This window comes from Propithecus coquereli, unplaced genomic scaffold (genome assembly GCF_000956105.1).
Source record: "Propithecus coquereli isolate 6110/MARCELLA unplaced genomic scaffold, Pcoq_1.0 Scaffold202, whole genome shotgun sequence".
NCBI classification, from domain to species: Eukaryota; Metazoa; Chordata; class Mammalia; order Primates; family Indriidae; genus Propithecus; species Propithecus coquereli.
The window spans coordinates 58,837-85,887 of NW_012145190.1; the positions used below are offsets into that span (position 1 = coordinate 58,837).

A 27,051-nucleotide genomic window follows, 5' to 3' on the forward strand; every position below is an offset into this window, starting at 1 on the left:
TATCTGGACCAAACCAAATCACATAGACTTGTCAGTCACGGCCATGGCCCACCAGCTCCAGGGCTCCTCTGTACTAAAATTCTGCTCTCATATTGTAATCAGTGCTATAACTCGTGCCCGGGGTGACAGTCCTGTCTACCTTCAGAACACTACTTCCCCTGTCTGTGAAAGACAAATCACCGCCACCTTATCCCCAGCTGAGCATGTCCCTGGGACTTTCCCCGTGAGCCCATCCCAGTCCCTGTCCCCCACCTACCTCGGAGATGGAGCCCGGGCAGAAAGGAAGAACCTACACTCCTCTTCTGTTTGCTGCTTTGCTCTCCTCTCCTGGTTTTTCCCTGCAGGCCACACTGTTTTTAGAAACCTTTCCTTTCATACACCACCTGCTACGGGTCACTGACAGCACGTTAGTACTTTCGTTTGTAAGGCTCAGCCCTCTGGGATGGCATCTGTCACATCTGCCAGCCTAGTGACACTGCCGAGAGAGGAAGGTGCTGGGTCTGATGTGACCTGTGCTTTGTCACTACACCCCCGTGGGAAATCACGAACTTCCTCCAAGTAGGCGTGGAGGTGGCTTGACCGAAGCATCATCTCTCCTCTGAGCTCTGCCTGCCTCATCCAAAGCACATGGTCCCTTACGACAGCGACTGAAACAGAGCCTGGGGTGGACAGCTCTGCTTTCTCACCGTCACTCCCCAGCCTTACACCTCCATGGGCCGGTCCCATCCACCACGGCTTGTCTTCTTACCTGATATAACATGCTAAAAGCCCACCCTTTTGCTGGTATCTACGGCTTTCACGAGACTCAGTTTATTTGAGCTTCTAGCCTTCTTGATGTTATTCCTACAAATCTTGCCTTCAGACACTCCTTCCATTCGTTTATTCAGCCAGTACTTACTGAGCACCTACTATTTGCCAAGCACAGGCAGTCACTGGGAATAAAACGGTGAAAAATTAGACAAGGTCCTTGATCCAATGGAGGGTCTGTTTTACTAGTGGAGACAAAAACCAGTAACTGAACATGGAACACCTGCTCTGAAGACATTGAAACAGGACGGTGTGACAGAAAGGATGCAGACAATCCAGTAGGCAACTACTTAAACAGGATGATGCCAGAAGGCCCCCACGGAGAGAAGACATTTCAGCTGAAACCTCAATAAAGCGAAGAGGCCAGTCATGCACAGATCCGGAGGAGGAGCAGTTCTGGCAGAGGGGACAGCAAAGACAAGGCCCTGTGGCAGGAAGGAGCTTAGCATGCGAGGGGAACAGAAAGAAGGCCAGATGGCTGAACTTGAGTGAACTTGAGGCTGAGACCAGGTCAGGGGAGGGCAGAGGCCAGATCCCCCTGGGCTTGTAGGTCAAGGTGAGGGCTGGCTCTTGTCCTCAGAGCGTCAGAGGGCTCTGAGCAGGCCAGTGCTGAGGCCCACAGTGATTTCGTCTGAGGTCAGCGGGCCTCTCAATCCTGACTCACGTGTGGCTCTCTGTGGTGCCACAGGCGTCCTGAAGGTGCCCCACTTCCTTCCTCAGTAGCATTTGCACAATCCGAATTGCACTGTCACCCAGGAGCCCAGGCAGGGGTTTACCCCTAGGTCAGTTACCATGAACCAGCCGTCCTCCCGCCCCTCTGCCTACCCCCCACGGGGCCTCAGTCTCTGCATCTGTGAAGTGGGCACCTGCAACCAAATGGCGCTGGCCTTCCCAGTTCTGTCAGTCTAGCCCTGGGTTCTGACTGAAGAGGATGCAGGGAAAGCGGGATCCCGGCAAGAAACGAAACTGAAAGTAAATACTCCTCCAGGCTCCAAGGATGCCGGCAGAGGTGGGGGTCGGGGGAGTAGGCGAAAGAGGAGGGAGATTTTTAGAAAGCTGAGCGGGCAGGGGCCCTGTGACCCAGGCTTTCACTTCTCCTAAACACCAGGCGCACCATGTGACGCAGGCCGGCCACAGGGGCGAGTGAAAGGGGAAGCCAGGGGGAGCCCAGAGTTTCTCAAGAAGTCAGAGAGGGCCAGGCTGAGCCGGCAGGGCTCCGAGGGGAGCCAGGAGGAAGGGGAGCTGAGGCAGTTGGGGACAGGGAGGAGACAGCAGGGCCAGCGGGGGGCCGGCGGGCAGAGGGAGCCCCCACCCCAATGCAGGCCATGTGTCTTTAGGAAAGGGGACAGGATTTAAGAAAGCGAGGAAAGAGGAGAGGGGTGGAAAGTGGGGGAGGGGCGGCAGTGTGGAAGGAGGGACAGAGGGGTCGGGTCGAGGAGGACAGGGGAGAGCAAAGGGAGAAACGGCTTGGGGCTTGGGCGAGGGGAGCTCGCATCCGCCGTGGGAGGAGGGGAGAGGAGAGTTGCGAATTAGGGGGAGGTGGTAGAGTCCTCGCAGTGAGCGGACGACCCAGGTAGAGAAAGGAGGGGAGAGGCACAGGGGAGAAGAGGGGTAGAGGGGAGAGAAGGGTGGGCGAAGGGGTGAGAAAGGAGACAGCTAGTGGGGAGGGGAGGGGAGTGGAGGGCGAGGCCTGGGCCGGGCTGAGGGCTGGGAAGGTGGGCTAGAGAAGAGCCTCGGGCAGGATGCCCGCGCCGCGCGCCCCGGGGGAGCCCCGCGTGTCCGGGGAGCGCCGGCCACTGCTGGCGAGCGGCGCTCGGGGCCCGCGACGGCGGCGGCGAGCGGCGGGCGCCGCGGTGCTGCTGGTGGAGGCGCTGGAGCGCGCGGCCTTCTTCGGCGTCTCGGCCAACCTGGTGCTCTACCTCAACAGCACCAACTTCAACTGGGCCGGCGAGCAGGCGTCGCGCGCCGCGCTCGTCTTCCTGGGCGCCTCCTACCTGCTGGCGCCCGTGGGCGGCTGGCTGGCCGACGTGTACCTGGGCCGCTACCGCGCCGTGGCGCTCAGCCTGCTGCTCTACCTGGCCGCCTCGGGCCTGCTGCCCGCCACCGCCTTCCCCGACGGCCGCCGCTCCTTCTGCGGCGAGATGCCCGAGTCGCCGCTGGGGCCCGCCTGTCCCTCGCCCGACTGCGGGCGCAACTCGCCCAGCCCCTACTGCGCGCCCACCCTCTACGCCGGGCTGCTGCTGCTCGCCCTGGCCGCCAGCTCGGTCCGGAGCAACCTCACCTCTTTCGGTGCTGACCAGGTGAGTGGCAGGAGGCCTGCCCCGACGGGAGGCCCTGGGGGTGTGGGGGGAAAGCAGTGGGCCTGGGCTGAGAGCCAGGAGGCAGGAGGTGTTGGCCCCCAGCGTGACCTCGGACAAACCACTTCCCCTCTCTGCTCCCAGTTTCCTTGTTTGAAAGAAGAGGAGTGCGAGCCCTGACAAAACCGATGGCAACAGCAGTGGGAATAACCACAGCTGGCCTTCTCAGAGCTACGCCCCAGGCCCCACAGGCCAGCCCTAAACACTTGCACCATTTTAGCTCATTTAATCCTCTTCACTACCTGTGAGGTGGGTAGTATTATGCCCATTTTACAGAGAAGAACTCTGAGGTTTCATGGCATTAATCAACTTGTCCAAGGTGACGCAGAGGGCCCCACCACAAGCCCCATGTCTCTGTGTTATAGGGTTCTGGGGACCAGGGCAGGAGCAAGCCAGCCTCTTCCTACCAGCAGTGCCAGAGGTTGTCAGGTAGACTTGTTCAGATCCCAGCTATGCCCCTCACTGCCTGGGGGCTCTTGGGCAAACATCTCAACCCCTGAGCCTTTCTCTGTTCCCCCTTGGACAGAGCGTTCCCCCTTGGACAGAGCGTGGCACGTAGGAGAAATTCAATAAATATTTGCTAAATGAATGAGTAAATGCCGAAAAACATGGCTGTATTTTGATAGCTCTACCAGCGGGATATTAGACAATAATTTAGATTAATATGTAATATTATTAAAACAACCACATATGGTGTTAATGAGCAAAAGCAGGATGTAGAACTGCATACAGATGTGAGTACAGCCATGTGAAAAGGCTAGGTGTCAACCAGAGTGGAGAAACTGAAGAAAGATAGTAACGGTAGTGTGGCCAGGCCGCTGGGCTTAAGCGCACTTCTCCCCTCAGTGACTCTGTTTTGCAAATATTCTTTAACTGCATGTAGTACACTCATGGAGGGGACATGTTTTAAAAGGATCATTTCATCCAACAGCATCCACAGTCCAGCACTCAGCACAGTTTCCGTTGTCCTTGCAAAGGTGTCACTCGTCCAGCCTTTTTAGATTCGTTTGACAAGGGGGTCTCTGTGCCTCCAGGGCGGCTCTGGCCATTTCTCATGCACTGTTGACCCTCCCTCGGACAGGAGACCCCAATAGTTGCCAGTAGGAATCTCCCATCTTCCCTTAATTCTGTTCTCTCGTTGACATCCCACTAGCGAGGGCCCCCATCCCAGATACCCTTGACCTGTGCCCTTGACCTCACTGACCTCCAGAGGGCCTCAGCCTTCCTGTGCCCACTGTGGCCAGAACTGGTCTCCCTCACCCTCCCGTGGCATCAACAGTGACGGCAGCTCCAGTGCGTTCTTCCATTTACCAAGCACGGACTTTGGGCGGAGCAAGGCCGGGCTGGAAGCCTGCTTTAAAAAGTCAGGCCCTGAGCCCAGGACGATGCAGAAACACTGACGTGGTTTGAGGCAGGGATGGACATTGCTGGATTTGCATTCTTTAAAAATGGCTCTGGCTGCAGTGGAGAGAGTGGATGGGCTAACAAGCATGGGTGCCCCAGCGCGGTACGAAGGCCGCTGCAGGGGCAGATAGACAGGGAGGCAGGTGGGAGGGAATGGCACCATCTGGCAGACAGCTCTACCCAGGAGCTGCGTGTTTAGCACACTTGCTGATTTCAGGAAGGGCCATCCATCATTCTCCACAAAGTGTCTGCTCATTCTGGAAGAACTCATTTATATCCTGAACTGCTGCCTGGTCTTCCCCCTTAGAGTTACAAATGTCATATTCATTTACTTCCAATTAATAAATGGAAGTGGCTACTCATAATGGGACTTATTCAATTTTCTGCTTGAACGTCTAGAGCCGGGGTTCTCAGCTGGCATGCCGTTCCTTCCTGATCACCAAGAGGACCCCTCAAAATCCCCACAGCAATGCAGTTTTAAGCACGTCCGTATGGATTATGGTTTCACATTTGGAAAAGAAAAGAAAATGCTTATCTTTTTCCCAATGTAACTGCAGAAAGTAAAGCTTGCCACAGTCTTCTTAAGTAGTAGAAATATGTATCTCCGAATGAAAGACGGTAGTGGATTCTGAGATTTGGGGGGTGATTGAAAGGGTGACAGGTTTAACAATGTAGAAAATCTTTTCTTTGCTCCATTGAGATGACCCTTAGCCTTCACTGCTTTCTAAAAATGTGGGTGCCCAGGCCTGCCCCCAGACCTGCTGAGTCAGAATCTAGGACCAGGGTCTGGGAGAGGTGGGGCGGCCCGTGCGGCTGACCGGAAACCAGCAGACCAGAAGGGGGCCTGGGGCCTGACTGTTGCCGATTGATCCAAATCCTGGGTAAAGATTTTCAACCCATCTGCCCTTGCCGGGGGGCCTGAAAAATTTTTTGCATATGGCAGAGGGAGGCAAGTCGGGGGGAAGGGGTGGTCAGAATAGAATGCTCTGCTTGCTTCTCTAAACTGCAGAGGACATTCTCAGTTAGACTTCTCACTGTTCCTTCAGTAATATGCATACATCACATTTAATATGGTGGAACAGAACTGAGATCTTTATTGGCTTTTTTCTGATTATAAGAGTAATGCATAGTGTAGGTTGCTCAAAGACAAAGGGATAAATCAACCAGAAATGAACAAAGTGGCATCAGAGATATCTATTGTGTGCACTCCTCGGTGACAATAAAAAATCAACGTGTCCTGGGTATGCAAAAGCAGCTGTGCCAAAATGTCCTGATCGTTAACAAGTGACTCCCCGAGAGAAGGGTTTATTCATTCATTCAACAAATATTTATTGAGCGTCTATTTAGTGATCAGAGACTAGGAAAGTGCAAGAATGCCCACTTGCTGACCCACAAAATGTCTCCCTCCCTGTGGGAGGGAGAGGTTTGGGTACAGAGGGAGCCCCTGGGCCTCCTTGGCCCTCACTCTCACCCCTTCCTGGCTGGCAGGTGATGGATCTCGGCCGCAATGCCACTCGCCGCTTCTTCAACTGGTTTTATTGGAGCATCAACTTGGGCGCTGTGCTGTCGCTGCTGGTGGTGGCTTTTATCCAGCAGAACATCAGCTTCCTGCTGGGCTACAGCATCCCTGTGGGCTGTGTGGGCCTGGCGTTCTTCATCTTCCTCTTTGCCACCCCCATCTTCATCACCAAGCCCCCCATGGGCAGCCAAGTGTCCTCTATGCTTAAGCTTGCTCTCCAAAACTGCTGCCCCCGGCTGTGGCAACGGCACTCTTCCAGGTGAGCAGGGGGCTCTGGGCGCAGGGAGCCTCCATTCCTGGAGCGGTGCGTCCTTCTCCTGGGGAGGCATGGTCCAGATTGCACGGTTCTGGTTCAGCTAGGTCCAGTGGCAGCCCTTTTTGATGATCTGCTCTCCAGTGGGCCAGAGCTGTGACTGAGGAGAGCAGTGGAGGTCAAGGTGGTGGTGGTGCTGGCGGTATTATTGGTGACACCCTAAGTATAGAAAGTGTGAGGATGGTCATGGTCTTGACAGCGATGATGGTGGTAAGGATGAGAGGATGGTGGTGTTGGTCCCTACAGTGAAGACAAACACTGGTAACGGGGATGACAATGGCAGTAGAGGTGGTGTTGATGGAGACGATGGTACCAGTGAAGGTTGCTGGGGTATAATATGAATCATGCTATGCTGCCCTGTTATTAAGTATAACAGAGTGTTGGGAAATCGGCCAAACTTGCTTCCTCCCCCATTCGTTGACATCCAAGGCGGGGAGATTCTAAATGGCCTTGCATGAACACAGTGGCTTCCTTTTGCCCTCTCTTTCCTAAGTTAATTGACTACTCGTTCTACACAAATCTGTCCCCAGACGTTGGAGCCAGTTACAGCTCCTGTCAATAGGCTCTAGATGAAAAAGCTGAAGAACATGCCTCTCCCAATCTGTTATATTGCTGGAGGGTCTGTGAGTATAGTCGGCAGGTGTGTCGTTTTGATTATCTGTCGTTGCTTAACAGACCATGCCAGAGCTTAGTGGCTTAAACAACCATCTTTTTATCCCCTCTCCCAGTTCTGAGGGTGACTGAGCTCAGCGGGGAAGTTCTTCTGCTCCTCATGATGTCACGGGGGCTGCGGTCATTTGAGAGCCGAAAGGGCTAGAACATCTAAGTCGGCTCACTTACATGGCTGGCAGTCAATGTGGGCCGTCACCTGGGGCTGAAACTAGAGCACCTTCGTGTGGCCTTGCCACGTGGCTTGAGCTTCTCACAGCATGGTGTCTGGGTTGCAAGAGGAGGGAGCTTTGCAAGAATGAATGTTCCAGAGGGAAGAAAGCAGAAGGGGTGGGTCTTCTTAAGGCCATTATGAGGCTTAGAATTCCCAGAGCACCACTTCTGCCTCATTCTGTTGGTCAGAGCAGCCACAGGGCTGGCCCAGAGTCAGCGGCAGGGGAAATAACCTGGACCGGCTGGTGGCAGAATGGCAGCACATACCGGCAGGGAAGGAGTTGACAGTGGCTGTCTTTGAAGATGAGCATGCTGCTATTGTCCTTTTGGAATCTCAAAGGATGGTGCAAGGCTCTTGGACAAGAAGGGGTCAGACACCTCTCAGGACAAAGGGCAAAGGTGAAGTTTGCAGCAGCGGTAGATCTGTCCCATCTCCTGGTGACGCTTTCCCCCATCCCTGCCTCTTGTGCAGGGGGAGGGTTATGATGTTGACTGCCGAGGAGGATGGACTTGGGGACGGCAGGCAGGGGAATTCTGGTGTATCGAATCTGTGACAGCCTAGGAAAGTGCAAGAAGTCAGGCTTGGACTGGGACTCCCCTGGTTGCCATGACAAATGGATGCTATGAGCAAAAATATCTCTTAAGCCTCCGCTGGCCACAGTCCGTGGTCGCACTTCCTCCAGGGCCCACAGGGGCCACCGCTCTGCAGCGGGATGGTCTTTCCCAGCCGCCTTTGCTGCAGAAGAGATGACAGTGGCAGTGTTGGCAGCAGTAGTGCCAACACCGAGAGACTGACAGTGACAGTGATGGAAACTCTGTGGAGAGGGGGCTGTGGTGACAGCGACCGCCTTTCTAAAGGTGGTGGTAGTAAGGATGCTGGCTTGGGTGACAGTGACGATGGTGGCAAAGGTGATGGGAACAGTGGGGTGGAGGAGATGAGGTGGTGATCTCCGGGATGCTGGCTGTTGGAAGTTCCAATACTGGGAGGGGGACTAAATTAGGGGACACTGGTGGAGGTGAGAACGGTGGCCCTGGTGGTGGGATGATGATGGCTGCCTTTTATCTTCTGCCCCTGTGGTCCCCCAGAGACCCTCAGGGCGCCCACCTGCTGCCTGACCAGGGGTATCCCCAGCCTAGGCCGTCCCCCCAAGAGGACATTGCCAACTTCCAGGTGCTGGTGAAGATCTTGCCCGTCATGGTGACCCTGGTGCCCTACTGGATGGTGTACTTCCAGGTGAGCACCCCTGCCTGTTGCCCTGGGGAACCTGGCTCCCCACTTGCCTCGCTGGCCTCAGTTCACATCGTAGAAGCCTGGAGCATGTGGGAAGCAGGGGAAGGTGGGGACAAAGTGAGCTACTGCTACGTGCCAGCTGGCGTGGGGCCTGGGACAAAACCATCCCAATAATTAAACTCCCTTGGGTCATACAGCAGGAGGAATTCTGGAGAAGGGCCCAAGGCCCAGTTCCCGGAATAAGTCATCCATCTCTCTGGGCCTCAGTTTCCCCATGTGTACAATGGGTGGCTTAGACAAGGGGCTCTTCCAGCTCTGCAGCATTTGGGTCCTCTGACTTGGTAGCTGTGGCCCAGAGAGGGTGTGTCGGTTGACAAAGCCACAGTAGGTCAGGAGCAAGCTCAGTGTGTTGAATACCTTGCAACAGTGGTTCCCCAGCCTGGCTGTGCCTCAGAATCACCTGCAGAGCTTTTAAAAAATACGGATTCTCCAGTCCCACCCCATGCTACTGAATCTGAATTGCTCCAGTTTAATAAACTTCTCAGATGATACTGACACTCAGATTTAAGAACTGCTGCCTCCCACCTACCATGCCACCTCCCAAAGGGAAGGCTAGCGGCGTGCATGCGTGTGGGTGCTGTGTGTGTGTGTGTGTGTGTGTGTGTGTGTGTGTGTAGGGTGGGCGGCAGCCTAACCCAGCCCCTAACCCCCCCAGGCCATAAGGTCATTCCCTCCCACACCCCTCCATAGGAACATTTGTTGGAGCTGCCCGCCTGCTAGGTAGGGGTGGCACAGAGTGTCCGTGATGAGACAGGGACGTGGGCGGTGTCCATGGCTGACTCTCAGTCATCCCCATCAGAATACTGACATCCTCCATACCAGGAGGTACAGGGCTGCTCCCTGAGCGACCCAAGCACCCTCCCGTGCCCTGTCCGCTCGTGGAGTCTCCTGCAGCCCCTCCCTTATACAGCAACTAAAGGGGCGATGGCTGGTACGGCAGGGCCCTGTTCCTGCAGCTGTGCGCAGGGCTGTGTCTGTACAGCCCCTGCGTCAGCCTGTGGGACTCAGCTTGGCTTCGGTGTCAGATGAGAACTCCCCGTGGGGACAGCCGTGCCATTATCTTCCCCATTTCAACAAACATTTATCCACGCTTACTCCGTGCCGGGCCCGGGAAACACCAATGTGAGTCAGACCAAGCCTGGCTACCAAGGCGGAAGGAGGATGGGAAGGCGACTTTCCCCCTGAGGCCAGGAGAGGGGATGGCTGCCCAGCTGCCCTGTGCTGGGAATGCCCGCCTGGGCGCCGGGAGCCTGCCGGGGCTGGAGGGGGGCGGCCGGCCCTGTTCGGCCTCACGTCCATCTCTCTTGGCAGATGCAGTCCACGTATGTCCTGCAAGGTCTTCACCTCCACATCCCGAACATTTTCCCCGCCAACTCTGCCAACAGCTCCGTGGCCCTGAGAGCGCAGGGCAGCGGCTACACGGTGAGAGAAGTGTGCGTCCAGCACCCGGCTCAGCCCAGGCTGGGGGCTTCCTCTAAGAGGAGGAAATGAAGCTGCCTTCACACGCCCCTTCCCCAGCTGCAGAGTGACCTAGGATACGGGAAAGCACCTGCAGCGGGGCCGGGGCAGGGGCTGTGCGACACCCAGGCATCCTGCCGACACGCTCGACTGCTCAAAACACTCAGGCCAGCTTCACTCCCCGACCCTGCGGCTCCAAAGCAGGCCTCACTGCCCGGTTTGCACCCCCAGATCACGCACACGCACGTCCCATTCAACTCTACTCTCTTCCCTCTTTCTCTGGGACCCTTGAATACCTAGATCCCTGTCTTTCTCTGAACTTTCTAAACTAGTTCCCTGGCATTTCAGAGACTCATAAAATTAAAGATCTTCAGAGGAGCCGGCAGATAAATGACGTATTTGCCATTGTACTGCATTTCCTTGCCATGGCAGACATCGCTAATCAATCGTGACAGTTTTTCATGTTGATCCCATAAATGTTCCAAGCATCCACCACCAATTGGTAGAAGCTAGAATACAAGAGGAACCTATTTGCCAACCCCAATTTAATCCCATCCCCTAGTTACACAGTGGAGGGATGTGAGTTCCAGAGAGGGGAAGGAGCTGCCCCTAGGTCATGCAGGGACGGTCCGGAGTCCAGGTCCCCTGGCTACAGCCTTGTCTCTACCCTACCTCTCTTGACTTCCTCCCACCCAGATCCCGGAAGCCTGGCTCCTCCTGGCCAACGTAGTGGTGGTGCTGATTCTGGTCCCTCTGAAGGACCACTTGATCGACCCTCTGCTGCTGCGGTGCAAGCTGCTTCCCTCAGCTCTGCAGAAGATGGCGCTGGGGATGTTCTTTGGCTTCACCTCCGTCATCGTGGCAGGTGTGTAGTGGGTGTGGGGCGGACGCTGGCCTTCGTCTTTCTTCCATTTCAAAAGGATTTGAAGGCATTTGTAAAAAATAAAAGGGAGGCAGGGGGGCTTGGCTCAGCCAAAGAAGACTTTCATGCTGTGGCACAGCCCTGAACCCTTCCCACTTAGTAATTGTATGATCCTGAAGTCACTTAGGGTCTCTGAGCTGCATCTTTAAAACGGGGATTGCAGCCATTCGGACTCTGAGCAGGGCCTGTCTGTGTACTCTAATGGAGGGTGTCGTGAGGATCAAAGGAGATGAAGTCTGTAAAGCACCCTTTAACGTGCCTGGATCACAAGTAGGAACTGGAGAAAATTAAAGCTCAATAAACATTACTATGTTGAAAGTATGAAAACCAAACTAGATTATTTTTCAGTATGTGCTTTTAAGCATTTTGTCCTATTTCATCCTCACAATAATCCTGGGAATTTTATTCATGCTTCTTGCATAAGGAAACTGGATCTCAGAGAAGTTAAGTGATTTGCCCAAGGTCACACAGCTAGCCAATGATAGGGCCAGGGCTGGAACCCATGTCCTCTAACACAATGTCCACCGTTCAATCCTCTAGAGTATTCTACTACAGCATAGCTATCTCACAATTAATGAAAGGGTAGGAGATAAAATAGTTAAACTTGAAAGCCAGGTTAGAAATACTACAGCAATACTTGAGGTTACAGTAGAGAGGTCACATGATATCACAGAAAGTAGGCCAGCTTTGAAACCAAACATACTGGGGCTCAAATCCATCCATGCCTAATTATCAGCTGTGTGACTGTGGGCTGGCTGATTGCTTAACCTAAGTTTCACCTCCTACATTGGTAAGAATGCACACTTAAGTGCCTAGTACACAACAAGCCCTCAATTAATAACAGTTGTTACCGAGTGCAAAACCTAGCTCTGAGCTTCCTGGCAGCCAAGGCAAAAAGTGAGAAGTTGGAAGTGAAATCTTGACTCCTACCCGCTGGGCCAATATTCTTTTCCTTACCTGCTGCCCAGTCAATCATTGGCTACTTAATGAGTACCCACCACACACCAAACCTCTGCTGTGAGCTAAGCCAGTGTCCCAAACCTTTTTGACACCAAGGACTGGTTTCATGGAAGACAATTTTTCCACGGACCGGGGGGAGGATGGTTTCAAGATGATTCAAGCACATTACATTATTGTGCACTTTATTTCTATTATTGTTTTTTTTAATTTTTTTTTCTTGCTCCCCCCCATTATTACATTGTTAACCTCCCTGTTAATGATAATCTGTATTTGCAGCTGCTCCCCAGCGCTAGCATCACCACCTCAGTTCCACCTCAGATCATTAGGCATTAGATTCGCATAAGGAGCGCACAACCTAGATCCTGCGTCTGCACAGTTATGAGAATCAAATGAAGCTGCTCATCTGACAGGAGGCGGAGCTCAGGTGGTGATTCGAGCAATGGGGAGCAGCTATAAATACAGACGAAGCTTTGCTTGCTCACCTGCCACTCACCTCCTGCTGTGCAGCCTGGTTGCTAACAGGCCATGAACCAGTACCAGTCTGCAGCCAGCGGGTTGGGGACCACAGGGCTGAGCTGCCTGGGGTGGGCCTGGCTATAACCTCCCTCTTCTCCCCCACCAGGAGTCCTGGAGATGGAGCGCTTACACTACATCCACCGCAACGAGACTGTGACCCAGCAGATTGGGGAGGTCCTGTACAACGCAGCACCCCTGTCCATCTGGTGGCAGATCCCTCAGTACCTGCTCATTGGGATCAGTGAGATTTTTGCAAGCATCCCAGGTACCCTGGATCCCTTCCTCTGCTCTTGCACCAGTGATGGTGGTGCCTCCAAGTCAGGGGGCCCGTGGGTGCAGCCTCCAGGGCTCATCTGCATGGAGGTGTTTTCTGAGCAGGGCTGCATTCACCCAGTGGGGATTTATTGGCAGTAGTTCATGCCAGCCACTGCGATCCGCACTGGAGATCTGGAGGCGAGCAAGGCACTTCCTGCACCAGCTGTGTCTTTGCAGTTGCTGTGCCCTCCACTTGAGATTGAAGGCGAACTCCTATTTCCCCTTCAATTGCGATACCAAGGCCCATGGGCAGAGGGCGTCCTCCCTTCCTGCCCTTTATTCATTTCTATCACAGCACACAGCAGTCTGTGTCATAATAATGCATTTCTCTGTCTGTCCCCCTGGGGCTGGGAGCTAGAGCTGCAAGGCTGGGGCAGAGGAACCTAGAGCTTCCTTGCTGCAGAGCCCAGGGCTAGGCTGGGTGGGACATAAAGATAAACTGGGGGGAGAAAGTCATGCAAGCAATAAACCAGTGCAGTGCTGGAGAAGTGACCACAGACCGTGGTGGGGGCCGCTGGCATGGCGGGGAGAGGGCAGGTGATCAGGTGGGAGGAAGGACCTCACAGGCAGAGGGAACAGCATAAGCGAATACCCAAGCCTTGTGGGGAATGTGGGGGACAGGGCTACAGAGGCGTGGGGGTAGGGGTGGTATAGGGGATGGAGGTCTTATGCGCTGAGCCTGGATCTTGGAATTTCTCCTGAGGGCAACAGCACCCCCCACCTCCACTCTCCAAGGGGCTGTGGCAGAGAAAGGACCCCATCAGAGATGCTTTAGACAGACCCATCTGGCTGCGTGAGGAGGACGGGAGTCAGGACAGTTTAAGAGACATTTGCAGGGGCCGGGCAGGAAGTAACCAGGGCTGGGGTTTGACCCAGGGCAGAGTGGAGACAGAGAGGAGGACCTACATTTAGAACAGATTTCAGAGATTGAATCAAAATGATGTGGCTATGACAGTGCAGGTGGGCAGAGGGTGGGGGACAGAGGGAGGGTGAAGGTGGCGCTGGCTTGGAGGTGCTGTGGCTGAAATGGGAAACCCAGGAGGGGAGGAGGGGAGCCAGGGCTCTTAGGGCAACGCACAGTGTCCAGGTGGAGGGGTTCAGCCAGAGGGGAAAGTGTCACTGGTGCTGAGGTGTGGTCACGGCCTGGAGGGAGGCTTGGTGGGGGTGGGGAGGTGGGGGTGGCCCAGCGGGCAGGGCCCAGGCCTGTCCTCTGCTCCTCCACCAGCCCCTGTGGCCCTCCCACCTCCCTCTCTGCAGGCCTGGAGTTTGCCTACTCAGAGGCCCCGCGATCCATGCAGGGCGCCCTCATGGGCATCTTCTTCTTCCTGTCTGGGGTGGGCTCGCTGTTGGGCTCCAGCCTCGTGGCACTGCTGTCCTTGCCGGGGGGCTGGATGCACTGCCCCAAGGACTTTGGTGAGTGTGGGGGCCTCCACAGGAGTGGGACACAGGTGGAGGGAGGCTTGGAAAGGGGGTGGCAACTGCTAAGTGAGCCCAGGCAGAACGCAGTAGAGGGCTGCACTCGGGAAAATGGGGGTCTAGCCCAGACTCAGCCAGTCATACAGTGTGGCCTCTCTCCTTGGGCCTCAGTTTCCCCAACCATCAAAAAGGAAGTAGTGAACTCAGTGGAATGCTGCTATTCTGGCTGAAGGTTCACCTGTCTCATGGTATTTGAGTTTCAAGCCCCCTTACGAATAGCTAGCTACAAGGGAGTCGTAGACACCCCAGGAGACTCTCAGGGAGCCAGGTGCTAGAGGGATATCTACCAGCGTCTTCAGATCCCACCCACAGAGCACAGCAGGGAGAAGGTGGCAGATGGGGCATCCCTGCTCTGACCCAGTGCCCACCTGTCTTTCCCCAGGGAACATCAACAATTGCCGGATGGACCTCTACTTCTTCCTGCTGGCTGGCGTGCAGGCGGCCACAGCCCTCCTATTTGTCTGGATCGCCGGTCGCTATGAGAAGGCGGCTCAGGGCCCAGCCTCCCACAGCCGTTCCGGCAGGGACAGGGGCTGAACACATCCCGTCCCAGCCCCTTGCTTCTCTCCACGGACACAGACAGCAGCAGTCCCAGCTGTGGTTTCCTTCTCAGTTTATTCTGTACCCAACATTAGAATGCAACGGTTCCCATAAATAAGGGGCATGAGCCCTTCCTCATGACCATGGTCCATGACAAGGGGCGGGGCGGGGGGCCTGGGTGGGAGGCCTTGCAGAGGACCACGCAGGGGACTTGAATAACAAGCACCGGAGGACCTGCAGGAAGGGCAGGCTAGAGCTCGCCGGGACCCCATATTTGCTGCGCCAAGTGGGCTGGGGAGGGTCAGGAGCTGCCCCGGATCCTCTCCATGTAGTTACGAAGCTCCTCGGGGTCCTTCAGCCCCATGTCCTCACACACCCAGCGGATATCCTCCTCGCCTGCCACCAGGATGGACTGCACGGCAGGGCCCCCTACGGGCTCCTCAGGCAGCTGGGCCGGAGGGGCTGGCGCAAACGTCACAAACTCTACACGCTTCCGCCGCCCCCCAGCTTCCTTTCGGGCCAGGGTGCTCGAGGAGCTGCAGGTGCCCCCAGGAGGGCAGGGGGCCTGAGTCGGGGCCTCCCCTCCTCCCCCACTCTCACAGGGGCAGCCCCCCTCCCCCTTGGGCAGGCCAGGGGACCGCCGGTCCAGCTGGCGGCTCAGTTCCTCCTGGTCGGTGCCCAGCCAGACCCAGTTGTGGGGCTGGGGGGAGGCGGGGTCGGGGGCACTATCGGGAGGCTCTTTGCGCTGATACCGCAGCACGAAGACCACCCCATTGACCAGGAAGATGAGGATGGCTACACAGAAGATTCCCAGCAGGGCGTACATGCCCAGCTCTAGGTCGGTGACACGCTGAGGGGCGGGGACCATCTCCTCCTCCTCTTCCTCCTCTTCCTCCTCCCTGGCTTCTGCCTCCTCCTTCCTGGCCTCCTCCTCCTCAGCAGGCTCAAACTTGCCCCTCACACCCACGCCGGCCCCCGCACTGCCTGCCACCCGCCGCTCACCACCTGTGCTGGCTTCTGTGGCTGGCGGGCTTTGGGCAGGGCTGGATGGGAGGGCAGGGGCCGGAGTGGGGGCAGGAGGCAGCCCCAGCCAGGCAGTGCCAGAGGCCAGGGGCACACGGTGGCGGCCCCGGCGGCAGGGCTCGGGCGGGTGCAGAGCCACGTGCAGGGGCAGCCCCTCGGCGCCTGCCCCACTCACCACCACCCCAAGCTGGGCACCCTGCTCCTCGCCTGGCAGGACAGCACCAGGCTCCTCGGCAGAGACAGACAGTCCCAGGTCACGACGGTCGTAGAGCTCAGCGGGGGCCAGGGTGTGGTCAGAGAAAGACAGCCATAGGGAGAGGGCCACCTCCTGTGGGGCACACAGACACAGGCAGAGACACGCGAGGGTACGCACGCATGCACATAGAGACCACTCCCACAGAGACAGGCCACACGGAGGAGGAGAGACCAGAGAGAAAACAGAGACACAGGCAGATGGACAAAACACAGGGAGAGAGGGGATGTGTGTCAATCACCTGTCTGCCACTCAGCCCCGGGGTCTGAGTCATTGGGAGGGTCCTCAGAGCCATCTAATCAACCTCCCACTGCCACACTCCAGCCACTGCTTGATCACCTCCAGCCACAGAGAGCTCACTACCCCACAGGGAAGTCAGTCCTCACTCTGAAAACCCTAAGGTTAAGGGTCGAGGTACCAGGGCCCCCTTCTTCCCATTCCCCTCTGCCATCAGCCCCCTGGAGATGTTGACCTCATCCCCCTGACCCCCAGCTGTCACCTGCTTTGGGGTGGGAAGGGCTGACTGTGCCCAGCATGTGGCTGTGACCTCCCCAGGGTGGGCAGTACCCCGGCTCAGGGCCAAGGAGATGCCCATCACCGGCTGCACCCGCAGTTCCAGCACCGAGACTTTGTCGTCCGTCACAGCCAGTGCCTGCTCCCCCAGAATGGAGTCAGACAGCGGGGAACGCACCTGAGGGTGGGAAGGAGCTGGAGGTGGGGGGCCTCCTACACAGCCCCCCACGCAAAGGGATCTGTCTTCTGCTCCCAGCATCCTCATAGGCTGCTCTCCACCTTTTGCACCCCAACTACATGCCCTGTACATACCTGAACCCCAATCCCACACCGAGGGGACAGTTCCCTCCTCCAGACCTGGCCCCCAGGTACCCACACCCCAGCCCTTCATACCTAAAGGACTTCCCCCCTTACACACCACCCGGTCCTCACCCAATCCTGCTATGCTCATGCCCTCCCCAGGCACACCCTGGGCGCCCCCTACACTCTTCACCCCTGCCCGTGAAGGTGGCTGGGGGCCACCTACGCCCTTCTCAGGGAGTCTGCTCCGCAGCGTCCCCTGCTGGCTCACCTCGATGGAGGTGACACCCGGCTCCCGGCCCATCAGGACGCGGCCGCCCTCCAGCGAGGCTACACGCGGGTCCAGCACATGGGCGTGCGGTGCCACGAGGTGGGACACGTCTAGCAGCCAGTCGGGGCCGAGCAGGTGGGTGAGGCGGCGGCCGCCGTCCAACGGGTGAGCCGCGAAGGGGGCGAGAAAGCGCACTCCGGCGCGCTGGTACTGCAGGCGGCAACCGCGGGCGCGCCGCTCCTCCTCCGCCGCCTCCGCCTCTGGCTCCGCGGGCCTGCGGGGCGGGGCGTCAGCGCAGGCCCCGCCCCCAGCCAGGAGGGCCCCGCCCCCAGCCCCGCCCTCCGAGGGCCAAGCGGCTGGAGACCCCCCCAGCCCTGCCCGCCACGCCCGAGCACGCTGCCCCCAGGAGGCTCCAGGTCCTCAAACTCAGCCGCCAACCCCCGCCACTCTTGCTCCCACGGAACACTAGTAGAGACCCTCTCTCATGGGGATGGGACGCCTCCCCCCGCCCGGGGGTATTCAATATTTTACTGAGCTCTGTGCCATCTTAGGCTTTGCGGACACAGCAGTGACCAGAAGAGACAGAACCCCTGCCTTCACAGGGCTTTCATCCTCAGAGGGGGAGCGTGGGAAGGGTCAGCAGGCAACAGGGAGCGTTAACCAGCACGCGACATAGATTAGAAGTGGCAGGTACTGTGGAGAGAAGTGAGGCCGCGAAGGACGAGGTCGCAGTTTCAAATACAGGGGTCAGCGCTTGGGCGGTCAAGGGCAGGGATGGGCCGAAGGAACTGCAAGCACCTGGCAGTTTTTCAGACCCCAGCGTGGGCCCGTGGCTGTGTCCCCTGTACGCCTCTCAGTCCCGGCGTGACTTTGCCAAGGCCTGCCAGCTCCCTCAGGCCTCCACTCACCCTTCAGCCGGGCCAGGGACCCTCCAGCCGCGGACCTGCTCCAGGGTGGTGTCGGTCAGCTCAATGCGCAGGGGCAGCAGCGGGGCCCACACGGTCAGCCGCAGCGAGGCCCGGAGCCGGCGCCACCAGAAGTCCACCCGCACCCCGCGACCTCCCCGGCTCTCCTTGCCAGCCACGAACACAGCATCACAGGCCTCAGACACCTGTGGGAGGGCAGAGGGCAGGGGGGTGAGATAAGCCACAGAAGACAAGCAAGCTTGGGCCAAGGAGGGCAGCCCTGACCCCAGGCCACAGGAAGGACTGCAGCTGAAATTCAGTTCTGCAGTTCACTGTAATGCACCCCATGGTGGGCTTGTTGGTTAAGCTACTGTCCTTAGTTTAAGAAGATTTTACCATGCATCCAGGGTACGCTCCCCGTGGAGGAACTGGGCCATTCCTTGACCTCCCCTGGGGTCAGGTGGGGAAACTGGCTATTCGCATACAACAATGTCTTCCTCCTGGCAGAGCAGGGGTTTGAACCCGTAACTTTGGCCCCTTATTTATGCTGACCTCTGGCATTGGTACTGGAGCCATCTGGTAACCAGCTATAGCTAAATAGGCAAAGTTGGTAGGCAAGGTAGACCTATCCACCCAAGACCCTCACCTACCCAAGGACGTACATGTGAGCAAAGGGCTGCCACAAGTGGCAAAAGAAACTGTCCCCATTCAGGTGGCTGGGATCTGTGTAAAGGCAGGTGCCATGCTTCCCCTCTTAGAACTTCAAGATGGAGAAAGTTCTCCACCCTTTTTTTTTAATTTCACAGTCTCCAATAATAATAATTACTTTTACCATTATATAATTATCACACTATGTTATTATTAAAACAGCAATAGTAGCTGCTGTTGTTTCTGTTCCTGCTATCTACTGGATACTGTTTTAGGTGCTCTTAATTCTTACAACAACCCAGAGGTATAGTCCCATTTTAAAGTTTAGGAAACTGAGGCTCAGAGAGGTTAAGAGACTTGCCTGTGATCACACAACTAATTGACAACAAAGATGTGTTTCAAACTAAAACTTCCTGCTCCCAAAGTACGTGCTTTTAAGTCTCCCAGGCCGGCTCACTTGCCAATGCAATAATGAACGCGAACGCGCCCAAGGTGGGAGCCGTTGGGATTACGTAGCTCCCACTGGACTCTGAAGGGGTGGCTGAGACAAAAGAAGTTGAAGGTGTGGTTCCCCCCATGAGGTTTCTGGTCTGAAGAAGCCGTGCTCTTGGGGACCCACATGGGGAAGGAGGAAAGCCATCAGTGCGTGACTATGCGCACACAAATGCACACTCACACGAGGCGGGTGCCTGCCACTCACCTGCAGGACCTGTGTGTTGGCAGACTCACAGCCGATGTGCTCTGTCACCTCCACCAGGGCACCCCCGCTGTCCACGGTGACAAGGCGCACGGGGACACGCCGGGGCACTCCAGTCAGTGGTGCCGTATTCACCAGCTCCTCAGCCTGCAGGTGGAGGAAGAGCTCAGCCCCAAGCCCCTCCGCTCATGGGGCTCCTAGGACTTGGCCCAGCCTGGCAGGGCAGACACGGGGGCCCCCTTACCTTGGCCAGTGGGATGAGGGCCCTGATGTCCCGCTCTGACACCAGGATTTCCCACACCATTTTGTCTTTCTCTGCTTCGGGGGCCTGACCTGGGTACTCCAGCTGCCACGTGACGGGGCGAGTGACTGCCACGGCCCCACCCATGCCATTCTCCACCACAAAGTCCACCCACAGGAACTCGGACAGTTCGAGGACACTGCTGGCCAGAAGAGAGAGAAACTGAGTGCTTGCTGGCCTTCAGACATGGCCCAAGCACTTCCTGCATTTACATGGTATGACGATCCCTACTTTCCACGTATGGAAACTGAGGTATGGAGGTTATGGAACTCACCTAAGACTACACGGCAGAAAGTGGCAGGGCGAGGATCTAAACGCAAGCATCTCAAGCACCCCAAGCTCTTACCTACTCTTGGCCTCTCCAAGACCCGTACAGCCACTTCGCCACCTCCCAGCAGGTTGCTGGCTCCCCTGCCTGCCTGGGTCCCTTCCGCTAAGATCTCTGCTTTCCACAGCCAGTGAGGTGGCGGAAAGCATTGAGGTCAATTCCACCACGGAGGGAGATTCACGTCCAAGACCTGAATGATAACCCTCAGAGCTTCCTTTGATCCAAAACCTAAGTGCTGGCAACTGTCCCCGGTGCCTGATATGCAGTATCTTATTTTATTTTTACAAACCCTAAGGGATACATTATTATCCCCATTTTACAAGTGAGGACACTGAGGCTTGGTGGGGGGGATGTTAATTGGCTGGTCCAAGGTTATTCATCCAAAAAGTTTGAAACCGAACCAGGATTCAAACAGGGGCTTCAAAGTCCATGGCCTTGGCCCAAGCTCAGGGCACAAATAAGAAGAGATCGTAAGTGTTCAGAACTTCAGCTGGGCTTTGGGGCCCGGAGGAAGGGGCCCAGTTAGCGGGGGCAGGGGGCAGGTAGTGGCTGTGAGGGCTGCAACTGGGTGGCCAGGATAGGCTGGCATCACCCAGGATAAGACTCACAGATATCTGCTGTGCCTGACACGGTGGCTGGGTCTGGGCAAATAGTGGCTGAACGAATGATATGCCTGCTTTGTGCTGCTTTCTTTAAAAAGTCTGTTTTTTTGCCTGATCACACAGTGATCTGGAGGTAGCACGGCAGCCCCCTTCCCTTGGGCCTCCAAATCTGCCCACTAGCACTCTAGGACCAGCCCTCCCTCCTCTTCCTCCCAGGCGAGGGGAGTTGCCCACCTGGAGTCTGGCCCCGTGCGCCCGGCGCGGTGGCAGGTGATGAGGGTGGTGTGGTGCTTGGAGCCCTTGAAGCGGTCCAGCTTGACAGTCCAGAGGGTGGGCTGGGCTGGGCGGGCGGCTGTCACGTGCAGCCCTTTCTTTACCTTGATCCTGGGGGAGAGGTTATAGGTCCGTTTTGGCAAGGTAGATACTCAACTGTGGACTGGATCCGAGGGGGAAGACAAGGGGCCAAAGCCATCAGCCTCCTTCCGGTCTGGCCTCCCCGGCTCCGGTCTGAATGTCCTCCTGGCCATCCTCCAACCCAGAAGGACCCCACCTCAGCGCAGGTCATACCGTAAAGCTCTCCCCCACCTACAGACCACTGACGACTCCCCGCGGCCCACAAGGTCAAGCCTTAGCCTGCCATTTGAGGCCCTCCAGGGTCTGGTCCAGTCTCGCCTTCGGCCGTGCCATCTCTCCATGCACCGTCTGCTTCAGCTACACCACAGTTCTCCCCACATGCGCGCACACAGCTCTTCCCCACGCACGGCTCCAAGCCTTTTCTAGGCTGTGCCTTCTGCCAGGTCCACCCTTCCTTTCTGTATCTACTGATTCTTTAAGCCTTCAACAACTCGAATACCATCTCCCTTAGAAAGCTTCTGCAGTGGCAGGATGAATTCCCCCCTTACAGCACCCCTGACCCAAGCCCCTGCAGCATTTTAAACCTTCATCAGAGCACACACACCCACATGCCTGCCAATCCAGTTCGTGCCCTGCCCTACTGGGGGCCCCTTACTGCCAAATGGGCACTGGGCCTTGCTCATGCGTGGATCTCCAGAGTGAGGACACAGGGCATGACATACTGTAAGTGTCTAGCAGATCCGTTTAATGAGTGTGTGAGCGAGCACAGGAGGGCATGAGAGACAGGGAGACACACAGAGATGGGACATGCACAAACCCCATATGGGAGAGACATGTCACACTCTGCAAATCCTTGTCAGTTGGATTGGGTAGGTGGGTGGGGGGCTGCTTTGGGGGAATTCCTGCGGAAAAGGACACAAAGAATGGGCCTTCCTATGAGGAGTAGAAGGTTCTGTCCAAAGGTTAGGGACCTGTGGTGAGGGTGACAAGCAGGGACAACGTGCAGATGAATGTGATTGGGGCACATATCCCTCTCTGGGGCATTAGAGCAATACCCCCGGGCACCATGTTTTCCAGTTTCCAAGCCCTTTTCTGGTTCCCCTCCCCAGGGCAATGTTAGTCCCATTGGACAAAGAAATTGCAGGGAGGTGCCAGGGAGAGGGGAGGCTTCCTACTTCTGACTCCAAATTCAGGGCTCTGCCAATAATAGGGTCCTGCCAGGGCGATTACACCTCTTTGCCCAGAAGGGGTTTGGAGGACCCATGTTTTGCAGAAGTCAAAAATTCCAGCAAAGACCCCTAAGAAGAGCGGGTACCTGCCCTTAGTCTTCCTGCAGAGGTTCCCACCCCGACCCATGCCCAGGGCACAGTGCTCACCGCAGGGTCAAGAGGCTGGCTGTGAAATTGTGCCGAAGCAGGAGGGTGGCACTGAAGAGCTGGCCAGGCCGCACTGGCACGTCGGGCACCCGCAGAGTCACAGCCTCATCCAGGGGTACCTCCTGGTACTGTGGAGGGTCTGCCGGGCGCAGCTCCACACCACCCACGGGCAGGGCCTGCTCCCCGGGGTCCTCCTCCCCTCCGGGGCCACAGCCCCCAGGTCCCTCAGCGGCGGGCTCCAGTGTGTAGGCCAGCTCAGCCCGTGTGGCGGAGCCCTGCGAGAACCAGTGCGAGGGGAACTCCAGCTCCACCACGCAGGCTCCCAGCGATGGCTGCGAACACACAAAGGCCGTGGTTGGCACGGGACAAGGGGAGGCGGGGGCTTGGGGGAGGGAGAGGATTCCCAGCACCCATGGCAGGAAACCCAGAGCTGGAGGGGTCCATTAAAAAAAGGGCTGGCACCAATCAGAGGGTGAAAAAAAAAGGGGGCGGGGAGCCAGCATGGGCCAGAGACCTATCCCAGGTCACACAGCAAACTAGCCACATGGCTGGGAAGGTCTAGGTTTCAGAACACATCTGCAGACCACTCTTCTGCCTTTGGGAAAAGTCTCACGCCAAAGTGAGCCAATCCCAGTGCCCGACCCAAACCGTGCCCCAAGACTGCCCTGACTAGAACTCAGGCTTCTCAGCATCCTAAAGCTCAAGAACTATCTCTTTCCAAAGGATTCCTGTGCTAGACTCCAAAATAGTGGAAACAGCAATTATGAAAGTAATACTAACAATAATGCAAAAACACTTGCCGAATGACTACCTGCTATAAGCTGTTCTTGCGTCCATCTCATTTATGCCTTACTCCCATTCCATATGAAATAGGAATTGTTATTACCCCATTTTACAGATGAGGAAACTGAGTCTCAGGGAGATTAAGTTACTTGCCCAAGTCACACATGATGGGCTGAACTCCTGGGGGCCCTAAATTACCTTTCACAGCACTGAAAGCTAGTGGAGCGGGAATGGAGTCAGGTGGCCTGTGACCCGCAAACTTCCCAGGAGTGGTGAGCCCTTTCCCCTCCACTGTGGGACCACCCTTTGGCTGGCATAGCAGCAGCAGCAGGGCCAGCCTAGGCGGGGCCCGCCCACTCACCTGGAAGCGGCAGGCTCCGTGGGCAGTGCCTGCAGGGTGTGTGGCGTGCAGACGGGCACAGGGCAGGCTGCCAGGCCCCGGTGGCCAATCTTGCCCTTTGAGGTGGAAGAGGACCCGGGCATGGGGCTCCGCTGGAGTCACCGCCGCCTCCACTGAGACAGCCCGCACGTCCCACGGGACCGGCCGTTGGTGGGGCTCAGTGACCTGAGGAGGGACCACCTGGAGGGAGAATGAGGAGGCTCGACAAAGCAGGAGGTGAAGGGCAGCTAGATCTGGGAAGATGGGATGCCCAGCTTCCAATCCCAGCCTCAGTTTCCCCCCTGGAAAATGGGGAGCACAGCTGGAGCTGGAGAAGGCCCCCGAGCCACACACAGCAGACCTCAGGCATTGAGTCCTGTTAGCCCGAGGGTGTCTGGTGCTCCTTCCTTACCTGCTGAGTGGCAAAAGGTGGGTAGGAGGCCCGGAGAAGTGGCTGGGCCCTGGGCCAGGGCTGCAGGAGCAGAAAAGTCTCAGATCGGGAGCCCAGAGAGGAGTTGGCAGGTGGGTAGCGGCCCACCTGCTGCACACGGAAGTGCTCAGGAGCATCCAGGAGCTCCAAGGCTGCTGGCAGGTAGACAGGGTCCAAGGGGTCCTGGTCACAGTCCACTGAAGAGGGATAAGGGGTAGAGATGGTGACAGCTCCAGATATGGCAGGGGCTGAACTGAGCTCCTGGGGCACAGTGGTGGTGGGCAGTGGAGGGAGAAAAGGGCTGTAAATGTCCCATGCACCCAGGATGCCCTAGGAATCTCCCCATTTCACAGGTGAGGTTAACTGAGGCTCAAAGAACCTCACATAGGTAGCACACAGCAAAGCCAGGATTTCAATCTGAGTCCAGCACTGGATGCCAGCTTCCCAGCCATCCCTCCTTCTATAGACATGGCCTTCTCCTCTCCAGCAGAGCCTTCTCAATGCCTCCCCTCCCCCATCTCTGCCCTCTACCTACTTGCCTCTGACACCAAGGCATTTCTGGGGTATGACTCTCCCCAGATAGGTCCTATTCGGTAAACGATGGTGGCAAGGTGAGGTTTGTACAAACTAGAGACCCTTTCTCTGCCCCTGGGCCCTTGGCTAGACTTGCCCAGGCATCCACCCTCCCTCCCCCGTCACTGCCATGGCAACCCACACCATCTTTCCAAGCTTGCTCCCTTCGTCCCTGTACCCACTGGGTACTGGAGCGCCAGAGGGGGATGGGGGAATGCCGAAGAGGTCTGTGAAGCTACTTGTGTGCCCTGGGGGTGGTGTGGGGGCCGTGAGACTGGGGAGATGGTCAAAATATTCAGTCACCGGAAAGATAAAGGATCACTAAGGCCATATTGGTTTGTACTATTAGCCCTAACAATAATAATTAACGTGTTTTGAACGCTAACTATACACAGGTACCAGTTTAAACATTTTGTGTGTATTTAACTCTTTCAGTCTTTGTAATAACTCTGTGAACCAGGCTCTTTTATAATACTATGAATCCCGTTTTGTGGACATAGGAAATGAGGCGGAGAGGTTAGGGCACTTGCCCGTGGGCCCACAGCTGGAGAGCGGGGCAGCTGGGAGGTGAGCCCAGGTGTTAACCATTAGACAACCCTGCCTCTCCGTTGCCCACCTCAGCCCGCACTCTGCCCTGCAACAGTGCCTCCTGCCCGCTTCCCTCCCAGGACTATGTGTCCCCTCCTCTGCCCGGTGGCACCTCCCTCCTCCTTTAGGGCCAAGAGTGAATTGCCTGAGAAGGGGGAGGAGAGTTGCCTCCCTCTCCAGGAAGCCCTTCTTGGTTATCTGCCCTCCCACCAGTCTCCTTAGTCTTTTGGAACCCTGGTTGCCTCCTCTGGATTAGTTATCTTCCTATCAACCCGCGACCCTGTCTTACTTATGCTGGAGTTCCCCAAGCTGGGAAGCTCTCTGCAGAGGACTTCCTGGGAGCCTGGAGACCTGAGTTTAAGTCCTAGTCTGCCTGAAAACTTGGGTCAGTCATTAGCATCTTGGAGCCCCAGTTTCCCCACCCGTAGAAGGGGCAGGAGCATTTAGCGACACAAACTGTGGAGCTCTGTCTGAAGGAGGGATTATTGCTGCTGCATAATGGATGTGACAAGGCTTTCCTCCTCTCTCTGTGGGAGGGACCTCCCACCTGGTCCCTCAGGGTGGGGAGCAGGTGGCTGAAAGCAGCCCCATAGCAGGACTGGGGGTGGAGTGGGGGGAATTGGTTTCAACCTCCTTCCAGCCCTCCCCACCAAAGAACAAGTGTCTGAGAAACTCCCACTGCCCCCCTTCCCTCCCAGCCCCAAGCTAACAGGTGAGTGACTACTGCTCCCTTGGGGGTAGCCCCTGGCCTCCTAGCCTCCTGCTACTCCATTGCCTCCATAATTACAAGATGCTCTTAGCCAGACTCCCACGGACTCCCATCACCCGAGCTCAGCTCCCTCGGCGCGGGTAGGAGCGTAGAAAATACCTCACTGTCCCTCACTCTTCCGTGGCGTCATTCACCCTGCAACCACAGCCTGGCTCCCCAGCCCATGCCAAAGGCCCCCTCCCATCAGGGACGGAGCCTCACAGGGACTCAAGAAGGCAAGGATGGGGGGCCATCCCTGGAGAGCCCTCGGGGCAGGGCAAGGGGGCTGCATATCTCTCAGGTCCCAGGCAAAGAAGCTGCTTTCCATTCCCGCGGGGGTGGCTTGGTTGTGGGGGGAGGCTAGGAGCCCCGAGAGTGCAGCTCTGTAGACCGCAGATTAGAGATGGTGGTGACGCCGGAGTGCCTGGGACAGGGGCAGCCGGGTTAGATGCCCCGGCTGAGGGGACGCTTGCAGAAGGTGCGGGGCCGCGGAGAGGATGGTGGCCGAGCCCCTGCGCCGGGCTGGTCCTGGGTCCGGAAGGAGTTGCTGGGTCGTGCAAGGCGAAGGAAGCCATAGGGGCGGGCGGCTGGGGGCAGGTTCCCGGGGCAAGACCTCGCCGACCCTCAGGGCACGCTGCGGGGCGACCCCGCTCAGCGTTTAGTCCGAGAACCCGAAGGTTCGCGGCTCCCGGGCATTCCTCGCACCCTGCTCGGCCCGGCCCGCCGCCCCTCCCCTCCCGCTGACCTCTCACGACGTCCAGGGCGAGGGCCACCAGCAGGCAGAGCCAGGGGCCGCAGGGCCCTCGGGGGGGCACTGCCGCGCGCCCCGCCATCCGGGCGCACATCCTTCCCACGGAAGGCGGGGACTAGACGGGGCGGTTCAGGTGGCCGCGCTCCGGCCCCGCATCTCCCGCGCCCGCTCCGCGCCGGCCCGACCCGGCCGGCTGGGTCCCCGCCGCCGCCCGCCCGCGGCTGCAGTTCCCAGACAATGGAGCGGGAGCAGAGGATGGGAGGGAGCGAATCGCAGCACATGGGCTGCCCCTCCGCCCCGCCGGGTCCTAGTGCCCTCCAGATCCCGAGCACCAGAGCGCCCGGGTGCCTGAGGTCGGGAAGAAGGCGCTTCCCAGGAGACCACAACCGGGGACGGCCCGCCTCTGCCCGAGGGACACGATGTGTTCTGTTTGGCTGCGTCTCGGAAGCTCCTGACCAAGGAGGAAAA

At 57.3% G+C, this 27,051-nt stretch overlaps 2 protein-coding genes across 3 annotated transcripts; one reads left to right on the plus strand and one right to left on the minus strand.

Annotated features, from left to right (window-relative positions):
- The first annotated feature begins 1,848 nt into the window (after positions 1–1,848).
- SLC15A3 (solute carrier family 15 (oligopeptide transporter), member 3) lies at positions 1,849–14,898 on the plus strand. The gene is made up of 8 exons (XM_012643957.1): positions 1,849–3,107; positions 6,057–6,346; positions 8,369–8,516; positions 9,885–9,995; positions 10,728–10,896; positions 12,536–12,694; positions 14,002–14,157; positions 14,603–14,898. The coding sequence occupies exons 1-8, from the start codon at positions 2,550–2,552 to the stop codon at positions 14,755–14,757; spliced, it is 1,746 nt and encodes a 581-aa protein (XP_012499411.1). The 5' UTR covers positions 1,849–2,549; the 3' UTR covers positions 14,758–14,898.
- TMEM132A (transmembrane protein 132A) lies at positions 14,819–27,051 on the minus strand. Of its 2 annotated transcripts, none has more exons than XM_012643956.1 (11): positions 26,578–27,051; positions 23,906–24,120; positions 23,476–23,694; positions 22,332–22,663; positions 20,836–20,985; positions 19,615–19,810; positions 19,374–19,517; positions 18,029–18,231; positions 17,121–17,394; positions 16,536–16,727; positions 14,819–16,111 (listed from the first exon to the last, which is right to left on the minus strand). In XM_012643956.1, exons 1-11 carry the CDS (start codon positions 26,675–26,677, stop codon positions 15,062–15,064), a joined length of 3,075 nt encoding a protein of 1,024 aa, XP_012499410.1. In that variant the 5' UTR covers positions 26,678–27,051; the 3' UTR covers positions 14,819–15,061. The 2 variants fall into 2 exon arrangements, with proteins under 2 accessions (XP_012499410.1, XP_012499409.1); XM_012643955.1 differs by having other exon boundaries at positions 19,615–19,813; positions 26,578–26,854.